The 13,001-nt window shown below is 41.4% G+C and overlaps 1 protein-coding gene across 2 annotated transcripts in view; it reads right to left on the reverse strand.

Moving 5' to 3' along the window:
* The window catches only part of GABBR2 (gamma-aminobutyric acid type B receptor subunit 2), a 608,047-nt gene that overhangs the window by 192,259 nt on the left and 402,787 nt on the right, over window positions 1–13,001 (reverse strand). For both annotated transcript variants that reach the window (XM_053243867.1, XM_053243869.1), the window contains 2 exons: window positions 5,933–6,083; window positions 3,652–3,784 (listed from right to left, as the gene is read on the reverse strand). In XM_053243867.1, coding sequence (XP_053099842.1) covers window positions 3,652–3,784; window positions 5,933–6,083 — 284 coding nt within the window. The remainder of the gene's footprint in view (window positions 1–3,651; window positions 3,785–5,932; window positions 6,084–13,001) is intronic.

The raw sequence follows: 13,001 nt of genomic DNA on the forward strand, positions 1-13,001 counted from the left end.
AGGGGTAAGTAAACCCTCCCCCACCCTTAAAGGACCCCCCCCATCCAAACCGAACCGGCCAGGTCCGGCCAGTCTGGAGGCCTTTAGGCCTTTAGACCCATCCCTAGTCTGGTTGCGCCTTCTTAAGAGGATATGGCATACTTGCATTCCTGAACCATGGCTTTAAAACTATATATGTTTGAACATGTTGCCACACAACCTCCCCTCCATCTTGGAAATCTGGTTTTTTACCTTGAGCAAAGCTGATGCATAATACATTTGTTGACAGCTGTCTTAAAACAGCTGTACTGGGTGCCGATATGTTTCTGGGCGAAATTCAAAGTGCTGGTTATTACCTTTAAAGCTCTGAACGGCTACCTTAGAGAGTGCCTTCTTCAGTATAATCCTCATTGCTTGTTGAGGTCATCTGGAGAGGTCCGTCTCTAGTTACCACCAGTACATCTGGTGGTGACTCAGAACTGGGCCTTTTCCTTAGCTGCTCCTGGTCTATGGAATGCACTCCCAGCAGATATCCGCAGTTTAGGCTTGCTGTCGGCCTTTAAGAGAACCCTAAAAACTTATTTGTTTGGCCTGGCCTTCCAAAGCTTGTAAAGTGTTTTGTTTTTTTTAAAGTATTTTAATTGGTTTTAAATGTTTTTGAATTGTTTTATATTGTTTTTAGCACTGTGTTTTGAATTGTGTGTTTTTATGTCTTTTTAAAAGCTGTTGTACACTGCCCAGAGCCTCTGGATGCAGCGGTTTATAAATTTAATAAATAAATAAATATTAATTAGGAAAATGGTTCCCATTTGGACCAAATAGCAAAGGCATACAAACTAAGATGATGTGAGCACCCATCCTGAATTCTTGAATACTTAATGAAGTCAAATTCCAGATGGAGCAAGCAGCCGCGAAGCCAGCTGAACGGCGGCCTGGGTCTGGCCCCGCTCGGTGGCCCCCTCCACATACGCCTGTGCATGTGACATCACATGCACGGGGGCATGGCTCGGGCTCCAGAGGAGCCCAGAGCGAACTCTCCCCTCCCGCCCAGGCTACCGAGAGCCCAAGAAAACTCTCCATCCGTTAAGATGTTTTTCTCTCGCAAACTGCAGAGATGCAACTCCCACCTTCATTGGTAAGAATTGTAATGCACTTTATAAACTGAAGACTGTTACACTGAGCCTGCCATTGAACCCAAGCATCCGTCCGGCAGGCCTTTCTGCAGCTGGGCGAAGTGGCCGCACCCACTTCTCAATGCGCCACCGCTTTTGGCAAGGGTGCGGCCGGATACAAATCAATTCTCTTTTTTCCTAGATTATTTCCTGGAAAAAATGCCTAGAATGGGGGTTTCAGTTAAGGGATTTAGGTGCCCTCCAGATCACTTTGAGGTGGGGATGAGAACCTCTCATCCTTCGTTCTTTCAAACACAAGACAAAACACTCACATTTCTATGCTTGCTGCTGACCCTCATCACAAAGTCCAGATTCGCTTTGCTGTTGTCAGAGCTGAGCAAAGAGGAATGCTGGCCAGGGGTGGGTCAGGAATCTTAATTGCATAGATATTGCAATGAGTTGCAGCCCGAACAATGAAGACACCTTTTACAGATCAAAGGGGTGGAGGAAGTTTCTCCCTCACGTGACCCCTTAAAATGTGAAGGCGACGCCTCCGCAGCCCCTCTGATTGAAGTTCGGCTTGCCACTCACCCAACCGCTCTCTTGGCCCCGAAGCTCCCTCCCGCCACGCTTTTCACCAGCTCACCGCTTGCGCATGTTAGGATCTGGTGCAGCACAGACTGCATCAGTGGAGGAGGAGAGGAAGCGGGAAACTCAGAGCATGGCCTAGGCTGCCAAGAGCACAAGTGAGCTCTCAGCTCATTTCCGGCAGCACCAGCTACCTGATAGGACATTTTCAAACTTCCGAATGGGGCTGTGTGACCCCGCTCAGGAGCTAAACCAGCACCCCCTGCGTCTGACATCAGACGTGGGGGGCATGTTGGGGCCGCGAGGCACGGCCCCTGATTGGCAGCAGCCCGAGTCCATCCGCCCAATGGTGGCTCCGCCCCCGGGAGCAAGGAAGACTTGAGACAAAAGACCATCACTGAGAACCTAAGCAATTACACTCTAAAATGCAATCAAGGCAAGCCCCAGGACAATTTAAACTAAATTTGGCAAGCTAGAGAGCCCTTTTGTTTGGACATCAATCAAAATAGTGACCATCTCAACTCACATTGCCTCCAGATCCTGAACTAGAAGATTCATAATTAACTCTTTTATTCCTCTGACTTTTCTCATCTTTTGAGCCCTGCTAGGAGACCTAAGAAGGAAAAACCTATCAATTCATTCTGAGAAACAAGTTTGTGGCTTTTGATGTGGAAGATTGGTGGCAACGTCTGCCTCTATTGCTTTGAAGTGTGCCTGGCCAAACACCCATTTGTATCCCCTCTTGAGCTGACTGGACTGCTAAGTCCCTATCTCTGACTTGAAACATTGGACTGCAAAACGCAGAACTGCAGAGCTGAAATCACTCTTCTTGGGTGATCCTGGTGTTGGATTTTTGTGGGGAGACCCGCATAAGACTGCCTTGGACATCCTGGTACTTAAAGCATTTTCAGGCCATTTCCTGTGTAGGTTTGCTACAGGCTAATCCCTGTACCTGACTGGCAGGGAACACCCTGGATCATAGAGCTGAATCACAGGAGGCTGGGCCATTTCCTTTGTGGGCTTGGCACGAGCTAATCCCTGTACTTGACTGCCTGGCAACCCCTCTAGACCTCAGAGCTGAATCACTGGAACTTGAAACAGAACCCCTGAAGCTGGGCCATTCCCTGTATGGATGTGCTACAGGCTAACCCCCATAGCTACTATCTTAGAGATTCCAGTGCTCCCTTTTGCTGGCTGTTGGCATACCGAGGGCCTTAGCCTTTGGAACTTGATGCCATCCTGCTACTTTGTCTGCCAGTCTGGCAGAACCTCTGCAGCTAGGACCCTTGAATCTCATCCCCCGTCCCGCTCATGACATTCCCTCCCTTGGCTTTGCTCACAAGACAGCAAACTAAGGCACAGGTATAAATCTGCTATTTAACCTCTCTTTCTTCTCTCTCTCACACACTTTCCCATTTACATGCACACCAATGACCATGCTAATCAAGCTTCTACCTCTTCTCTACCCTCACTTGGGAGCTTCCTCCTCTCCCTATATTACTAAAGGTGCACAGTACTATATTTTCACATTGTGCCTCCGCTTTGTACAAATAAAAATTTTGTTTATTTCCAAAAGCTTTGCCTTCAAGTGTGTTTCCTTCTCTGGGGTACATGTTGTCCTCTCTCTGTCTGGACTATGATCCATTTGTTATTCACACTGGAAAATTTGGTTTTGAGTAATTTCCCCAAGTTTGGTCTCAAAGCATAGGTGCACACTTGTGTAAAATATACAGGTATGCACACATGTGGTAACAAACTTTCATTAAAAGCTGATGCAAGTTCTCATTTCTCTAAATTTTGTCTGATTTAATAAAAATTGGTACTTATTCAGACTTCAAAAGTATATGTGGCTATAGCTAGAAATACCAAAATCCTTTATAGAAGGCTAACATATATGTAGGTTTGTATAATATTATGGAAAACACAAATAAAATCTCTATTAAAATGGTGGCTATTATTTAGAGTTACTTACTGTACAAAGGGTCTCAAAAGTCTTTTCAGAGACAAAGGATCCATCAAGGCCAAAAAGAAATATGGATGCATAGGAGAGCATCCCCCCAAGAATAATGAGGTTGTTCATGTAGGGACTTGACATCTTTATCAATCTATGGAGATAAAATCAGAAAACAGTCATTATAAGGCAACCCCAAATGAGAGTGCTTCCAGAAGATGGATTGTATATAAAGAAAGCTGGTCATGACAAGTCCCAATGAAATTAATGGGACCTAAATTAACAACTAGTCACCTTAAGTGGCGCAGTGGGGAAATGCTCGACTAACAAGCAGAAGGTTGCCAGTTTGAATCCCTGCTGGTACTATATCGGGCAGCAACGATATAGGAAGATGCTGAAAGGCATAATCTCATACTACGCAGGAGGAGGCAATGGTAACCCCCCCGCCCCGTATTCTACCAAAGAAAGCCACAGGGCTCTGTGGTCACCAGGAGTCAAAATCGACTTGATGGAACACTTTACTTTAAATTTACAACTAACTTGCCACATTGATTTCAGTGGTGCTTTATCATGACTAATTTTCTTTAGATACAACCCAATCATTTTTCCAGCTACGAACACTGGAAATCTGCTGAAAGGTTCTCAATGAGGAAATACTTTCAAGCATGGGACGCTGGTGTTCAGTGTTTGTTTATTTATAAAGTTAATATTTTATCTTTCTTTCAACAGGAACTCATAATAGATAAAACAGCTACCATTAAGCAAAATTATAATATAAAACGACATAGAACAAAAGAGCTATAATTAAACTGGAAAACAAGCAGCAGCAATAACTTCATCATTAAAACAAAACAATCCTGAAGACCTGGAGGAACAAAAAAAAATCTTTACAATTTGTCTTTAAAAATTGAGCTTGGTGGGCATTTCTTGGAAGTAAGTCCCACAAATATGACACCACCATGGAAAAGGCCCTGCCATGTCTTACAGAGAAGTTAATATAGGAGTGTGCATTCCTGAAGTGGTTAAACTCTGTCTGATATAAGAAAAAGGTCTGGACAAACAGAATCAGAAAAAAATTATCTCCTCCCTGACAGCTGTATCAAAGACCAACAATAACTTAAAAAGTAATAAAAATAAACACATAATATAAAGTTGATCACCATACTGGGAAATGATAATAGAACTGAAGTGTCAAATGGTCACAAGTAAATACAATTCATCAAGTGTTCAAAAAGCACTGTATGTTTAAATCTATATCTATATCTATATCTATCTATCTATCTATATCATGGTTTGAAACTCAAGCTCATACATCATGGAGTTTTAATTCATATCCTCTGGGGGAAAATGACTCCAACAAAGAAGAGGACAGGTACTGAGACACAAATCAGAAAAAAAAAATGAGGGGTCCCTTCACTATTCCTCTATGGCTGGAAGTGCTGCATGTGCAAATTCAGTACACCAGGCATTTGCAAATGGTTCTGACTTAAGAATGAACAGTCTTATGCACAATCACTGAATCTAACCAAAGCAGCTTGATGTGTAGAGTTCTAGAAATATGCAAATCTATGTGTTGCTTTATAAATAAGTTTAGATAAGCATTATTATGGCTAAATGTCTTTGATCTTCTATAGTAAAGCAACTCCTTATGTTACACAGCAGTTTAATTAGCTGGGGATTATGCTAATAATACACAGCGGAAAACACTAATTTTGATCTAACAGAATAAAAGGATTTAATAAAATGTTTCAACACAAAAATTATACAGCAACATCAATTAAGCAGGATGATTTTTTAAAATATTTGGCATGATCCAGCCCAAACTAGGCACATTTAAGAGCCACTGGTTTCAGTGGGAGAGTTTTAAATATGTGCTTAACTCTTCCACTGAATCAAAGGGACATGAACTATGATTCTATTAATGTTTACTTGGAAGTAAGTCCCACTGAGTTCAGTTAGACTTCCCCCCAAGTAAGCATACAGGATTGCAGATTAATTAGTTAACAAACTGAATTTCTATCCTGCTTTTCTTCGAAGAAACTCAGGGCATACATAGTCCACCCGCCCCATTTCATCCTCACAACAACCCTACAAGGTAGGTCAGGCTGAGAGAGAGTGAATGGCCCAAGGTCATCTAGTGAGTTTCACAGCTCAGTAGGGATTTGAACTTGGGTCTCCATTTACTTTCTCAAGCTGGTAAAATAATAATAATAAGAAGAAGCCAATCCCCTAATTTATAGGATTTACAAGTGAAAGATAGGAGAAGCAGGGCAACATATCACATATAAATTGCACTGCTTACTTCTGATTTCGGTTTTTGATGTTAAAGAACAAAAAAGCACTGGCCATGATCATTCCCAAGATAGTAAGTGCTGAGAGAATACTGTAGAGAGGCAGGGAAATCTTGCGAAGCTGCTTTTGGATAATTGTTCTGTCCTTTGGTGGTTCTAATCCTAAAATGTCAGAAAGAAAGAAAAAAGGCTAATGTTATATACATAAAGCATTAAGATGAGCAAAACAACAAACCACTGCCAGCCAAATTCTCTAAATTAATCCTTGTTGAAGACTTTTACTTTCATACAATTACAAATATTTATAAATATATATAAAGCTGCTTGGGCCTCATTCACTCACTCACTAACATGAAACTTCCAGATCAAACCACGAAAGATAGAAACTTGTGTTTTTACAGGTAGGTTCCAGCCAGACCTCGCCCACACTACCAGAAAAATAAAAAAACCCTGGATTAATTTTCCAGAAAATGTGAGGAAACCCTCCCATTACAAAGCATGGGAACTGATGCCTTCTGACAAACCTTGGCGGTTTTCTTGGGTACTCTTCCAGACAGGAAGTCCAGACTTTCACAGAATGATAAAGAAACAAGCTATATTAATTCAGCTCACTGGATTTCTATCCATATCAGATTTCTTCAAAATTTGCTGAAGAAATCAAAACATGAAAAATTTTGCACTAGGTATCTTTGTTCGTCTACCTCATTCAGTCTCCTAGAATGTGCCTTTTTAGGCATTCTTGGCAGCAATACTATTACACGTTCAAGACAAAATAGCTCTTCTGGTCATCAATTAGCATGGAATGAAGTGAGAGTGCATGGTCATTTTGTGGTACAGGAGGAATGTTTGCAAACTGCAAGCCCCTTTAGTAGTAAACTATAAAGAGCTATTCTACATTATGGTACCTCCATGCTGGTTGCGTACTCTGGAATTGCCGTGGGTTTTTAAACTCATTTTTAATGGGACTTCTAAATGATGCTGTCATTTATTTGCCCTTGTCTTTTGTTTTGCCTGTGCCTTATCTATCAGTTTCACACTTCAGGAAATTGTTGTTGTTAGGAAGTTATACATAGAGCAAAGATTAGAGCAGATACCACTAGACTGAGTGAGTTATTGCAGGATGCCCCGAATAAACAGCTGGACCATTTGATCTGGTCTATAGATTACACTCCATTATCCTACCAGATCAAGAAGATTATCTATAGACATTGGCATCTTGTTTCGGATATCCCTGGTTGTAAACCACCACCCCCCATGGTGGCCTTTAGAAAAACCAAGAGTCTAAGAAATTTTTTTACTCACTCAGACTTTACAGAAAGACCACCAGTGAGTAGGGCTGCACAAGGTTTCCACCCCTGTGGGAGTTGTGCAGCTTGTTTGTTCAGCCTTCCCACTACTGAATATTGGGACCCAGGTTTGAAGAAACATGTTAGCTTAAATTTTTTTGCTAACTGTAAGACGAAAGGGACTGTTTATGTCATAGTGTGTCCATGTAATCTGTGGTATATTGGGAGCACTATGAGACCTATTAAGACCCGTGTTCCTGAACACAGATCTAGACTTAAGAATAGAATGTTAGATGCCCCACTAGTACCACATTTTGTTGAGAAATCTCACTCACCCAATGATTTTAATTTTTTCGTGCTGTTTAAATTTATACCAAGGTCCTTCGACAAACAAGATAAACAAGGATCCTTCTTCAAAAAGAATCATTTTTCATTCACAAGTTCAATACATGTATACCCAATGGGTTAAATGTTAATTTTGATTTCTCCTGTTTCCTTTAAATAAATAAATTACAAAGAAAGGGTAATTAAGATCAGCACAGCTGGTCCAATATTCCCACTCATTTTATAATTGATTGATGGTTGGGGAGAATATTTAACTCTAAGTTTAAGCATCACTCATTAAGGAGCATAGCATCTCCAAGTAGGCATGGTAACGAGATGCTGCTTTTAGTGACAAGGCTTTTCCAGATTTAAGGTTGGTTTATTTGCATTTATTACATGTTTTCACTATGTATTTTGTATGATTGGGGCTTCATTATTATGATCATTGATGCACATATTGTCATACTTCTGATGAAGATACTTGCAAAACAGACCACAACATAGGAAGTCTGTCAAGATTCCAGTTTCTACTTTCAAGATTTCTGTGCCTAGCCTTTCAGGTCAAGGTTTTTGTACAGAGTGCAGCACTTCACATTTTTGAGGACTGTTTTCCGGCACAGCAGCACCATTTACATCATCATTCATGACCAGCATTTCAGTGACTGTTGTCAGTTTTACATTCTTTATCGTGTGGGGCTTGTTTTAGCCCTTATCACTGTATCCATTTACTGTCATAATATGGGTGCCTGTGGGAATTTGTTATTACATGTTTAATTTGGTCTCTATCTGCATTGTGCCTCTGTAATCATTGCCATTGTCTTTGTTCATAGGTTTTGTGATATAGTTTTTGCCTCTATTACCTGTGTTCCCCTAGTTTGTTTCTTGTTTAAAAGTGCTTTAGCATGTACATCTTTTTAAAAATGGGGAAAACTGACTGGAAAAAATTGCTCTAAAATGTAGGGGTGTGCACGGAACTGCAAACTGAGGTCCGGCACTGGGGTGGGGGGTCCCTTTAAGAGCGGCGGGAGGGTTTACTTACCCCTCCCGCCGCTTTCCCGCTCTGGCGCCCGTAATCTGTAGAGTAATTGGGGCGGCAGGACACCTCCCTGCCGCCCCTTCCCTGACGTTGCTTGAAATCCCAGGAGTCCTTTGTGCGTGCGCGCTCGTCTCTGTGGCGTGCGCGCTCGTCTCTGTGGCGTGCGCGTGCAAAGGACTCCTGGGATTTCAAGCAACGTCGGGGAAGGGGCGGCAGGGAGGTGTCCTGCCGCCCCAATTACTCTACAGATTACGGGCGCCAGAGCGGGAAAGCGGCGGGAGGGGTAAGTAAACCCTCCCGCCACTCTTAAAGGGACCCCCCCACCCGAACCGGACCGCCCAGGTCTGGACTGGTGGCTATTTTAATGACCTCCAGACCGGTCTGGGCCCATCCCTACTAAAATGGTGTGCTTTGGTGAATTGCCCCTTCCCTGCCACAGAGCTATTTCACATCCACTAGTGTGGATGGAATGTGACATATAAACACAAAAAGCACCATAACTTTCAAAGTGTAGATATTTAATTGCAGTTCTAGATGTATCTTACAACACAACAAACTAAATCGCACTAGGAGCTAGCCGTCTGAAAACAGCCTGGGTCAAGACAATGCTGTATGGCTCTCTAAGGCTTCCTCCTTTCCTTCCTCCTTTCCTTTCTTTCTCACTTATTAATGTCAGTTTGGTTTTATGGAACAAAATAAATAATGGCAACAATGGCACATTATTTACATATGAAAAAAAACCCATAGCCTATTTTAGAAAGATCACAGGAACACTAAATGGGATCTTTTAGCTAGAGATGCCAGTGATTGAGCCTGAGACACTATACATGCACTGAGATATGTCCTCTCCCCTAGATATTTTGAGTAGCTTACAGATATATATGCATTTGATTATTTACTCATTCAGAAACAGACTCTTACAATAACCCTTGAAATGGCCCTTATTCCTTAAATCATGCCTTACTTTAAATCAAGCCACTGGTCAGTATTGTCTACACTGACTGACAGCAGCTCTCTTTGTTTCAGATGGGTTTCCCCCCCAGCCCTAACTGGAAATGCTGCAGACTGAGCCTAGAATCTTGCATATTTTATTTTATTTTAAACATTTACATCCCTTCAAAGAGCCCAGAGGAGTGTACACGGTTATGTCTATTCTTACAACAAACCTGTGAGGTAGGTTAAGCTGAGAGATTTATTTATCATATTTTTATACCACCTGATATGTACATCTCTTGGCAGTGTACAAAATTTAAAATATTTAAAAGTCACAGATTATAATACATAACACAAAAATATAATAAAACAGTTATTAAAACAAGTATTTAAATTTTTAAAAATTAATTCTAATTAAAAGCCTGAGAAAACAGGAGAGTCTTGAGGTTTTTTCTGAAAACGAACAGAGTAGGAGATTCTCTTATTTCAACAGGGAGCATATTCCAAAGCCCCGAGGCAGCCACAGAGAAAGCCCGGTCCTGGGTCACCATCCAATGAGCCAGTGGCAACCGTAACTGGATCTCTCCAGAAGATCATAACAGGCTTTGTCATAAACAGGGTTTATGACAAAGGAGGTGCTCTCTTAAATATTCTGGACCTAAGCCATTAAGGGCTTTATATGTAAGAACCATCACTTTGCATTTCACCTGGAAACATAGCAGCAGCTGGTGCAGTTCCCTTAAAACCGGTGTTATGTGGTCCCTTCGTGTTTTCCCAGAGACCAACCTGGCTGCCATATTCTGTACCAATTGTAGTTTCCGGACTACATACAAAGGCAGCCCCACGTAGAGCACATTACAGGAGTCAAGCCTGGAGGTTACCAGCATATAGTATGTACCACTGTTTTAAGGTCATTCACCTCTAGAAATGGTAGCTGACCACATAACAATGGTTTCAAGGGAACGGCACTGGCAGCTGCTATGTTTCCGGGTGAAATACAAAGTGACGGTTCTTACCTATAAAGCCCTTAATGGATTAGGTCCAGGATATTTAAGAGAGTGCCTCCTTTGTCATAAACCCTGTTTATGACAAAGCCTGTTACGATCTTCTGGAGAGATCTGGTTACGGTTGCCACTGGCTCGTTTGATGGTGACCCAGGACCAGGCCTTCTCTGTGGCTGCCCCGGGGCTTTGGAATACGCTCCCTGCTGAAATAAGAGAATCTCCTTCTCTGTTTGTTTTCAGAAAAAACCTTGAGACTCTACTGTTTTCGCAGGCTTTTAATTAGAATTAATTTTAAAAAATTTAAATACTTGTTTTAATAACTATTTTATCCTATTGTTTTTATTGTCATGTGTTAAGTTGTAAATTTTAAATTTTGTACACTGCCCAGAGATGTACATATCAGGCGGTATAGAAATATGATTGATAAATAAATAAATAAATAAATAAATAAAACAAATAAATATTGAGGAAAAATAAAGTGTTTTACATACTCTCAAATACTATATAGATTTTAAGCATTTTTTATTATATTGGAAATGGCAATTCTAAGCAAAGCCTAGATTACAGCAGCTGGTTGCTGCCACAGGGCCATGAAGTGATGTTATCTCAGAAGCAGCATCATTAGCAGCACCTTCTTAGCAAAAAAAAAGGTCAAGGTTGCATAAGTTACAGGGTTATGAAACTGGTTTTAAAAATACTGCTTGTTATGGCAAATCAGCAGTAGCACCAGGGCAAGGAGGGAAAAAGAAGCCCCCCTGACTAGACAGGGGGGAAAGCTATAAAGCTGCACTGTGAAACCCAAGAGGCTTGTTTTCCTCCTCTTCCCATTATTGCTGTAATGCACAGCAATGCCCCAGCACAAAGTTGCAGTGGCCTTTGGAACTGGGAGTCAGCCACTGCAGCTTTGCTCTGTGATGCAGTCTCCCTTCTCTCCCTATAGTGTTAACCCACTACCACCAGTGGGGAGATGATGGAGAACTTCTTAAAGTCACCTAGATTAGCTCAGTCAACAGTCTGAGTCCTTCCCAATATTTTGGTGAATAACTTGGATCACTTCCAGACTAATTCAAGGTGTGCGCTAAGGAGTTCACCCATCTCTGCTGTAATTTTTATTGAAAGACTAGCAGCAATGGTGAAGGTAAGATGGCATAGTTAGGTAGAGTACTAGCAAAATATTTAGCACTGCTGTGGGAAAATCACCATAAGCTTTTTAAAATGTAAAAAATAATAATACTTGGACTGTGTTCTTAGAGTACTATCAAGGACAGTGGTGACATTGCTTAATTTGTTCTTTCCAATTTCCCTCTACATACTAGGAACAGTTCTTACTTTTTGAGACCTGTTGATGGTATATCACTTTCCCTGTTTTGTTTCTATCCTGTCATTTGGAGATATATTGAAGATGCCTTTTAAAAATAGTATTAGATAACTTCCACACTAGGACCCTTTAGTGCTGCAGAGACACTATTTCCCCTCCCTCACAAATTTGGATACAGAATTAAAATGGTGGTTCCACATGGCATTTCATGCAACACTACATTATCCAGCAATACCCATTACCTTGGCAAAGACCTTTCTGTAAATGTTGACCCATTCAACAAAGCTTCCCTGCAATGTTAATTAGCAGCTTCCTCCTTCCAGCTTCTGCCCTTTTTGCTGCTTCCTGTTCAGTGCAGCAGCAATATTACCAATGAATAATCTCTTAACTACATTAGTCAGTTCCTATTCTGGGGTGCAGGGTAATTAACCGACTTCCACTCATTATTTCTTTTAGAGTGAAACATCACTATTTCACAAAAAAGAACAATGAGAAGAAAGCAGGAATTAAAATCTATCCCCCCACCTCCTGAAGAAAATAAACAGAATATTCAAGGTACCATTTTTATTCATTCATTCATGCATGCATTCACTGAATTTATATACCACCTGACTCCAAAGACTCTAGGCAGTTCACACAAATAGAAACAAAAACAACACAACTAGTAAAACAATGTAAAAACATTTAACCATTTCAACAACAATGTAAAAACATTTTAAACAGTCAACAATTACTAAAAGCCAAGCTTTAAAAAATGTGTCTTAAGGGCTCTTTTGAAGGCTGGTAAAGATGTTAAATCACGAATGTCTATAGGGAGTGCATTCCACAGCCCTGGAGCGGCTATAGAGAAGGCCTGCTCCTGAGTCGCCACCAGACGAGCTGGCGGCATCCAGAGACGGACCTCTCTTGATGCCCTTAATGTGCGATGGCCTTAATGTGCAATTCAGACCAAAAAGCAAATTTTCTCTTGTGAAGGGATGGTCTTGAGTCGCCACTGCTTCTTTCTTTTCCCCCTTTCACTGCTATAGAGCAGGAAGGAGTAAAATCAGAGAAGCACTGTGAATGGCAGCCCCAAGCTCCTCACTTCTAACTCCAAGGAGAAGGAGGCTATGTGATCTGTGGGACAGTAGTCCTCACTTCATCAGATAGCTTGGAGAGGAGGCCAAGTGAGGTAAAAGA

Source organism: Hemicordylus capensis, chromosome 4, assembly GCF_027244095.1.
Source record: "Hemicordylus capensis ecotype Gifberg chromosome 4, rHemCap1.1.pri, whole genome shotgun sequence".
In the NCBI taxonomy this organism is placed as follows: domain Eukaryota; kingdom Metazoa; phylum Chordata; class Lepidosauria; order Squamata; family Cordylidae; genus Hemicordylus; species Hemicordylus capensis.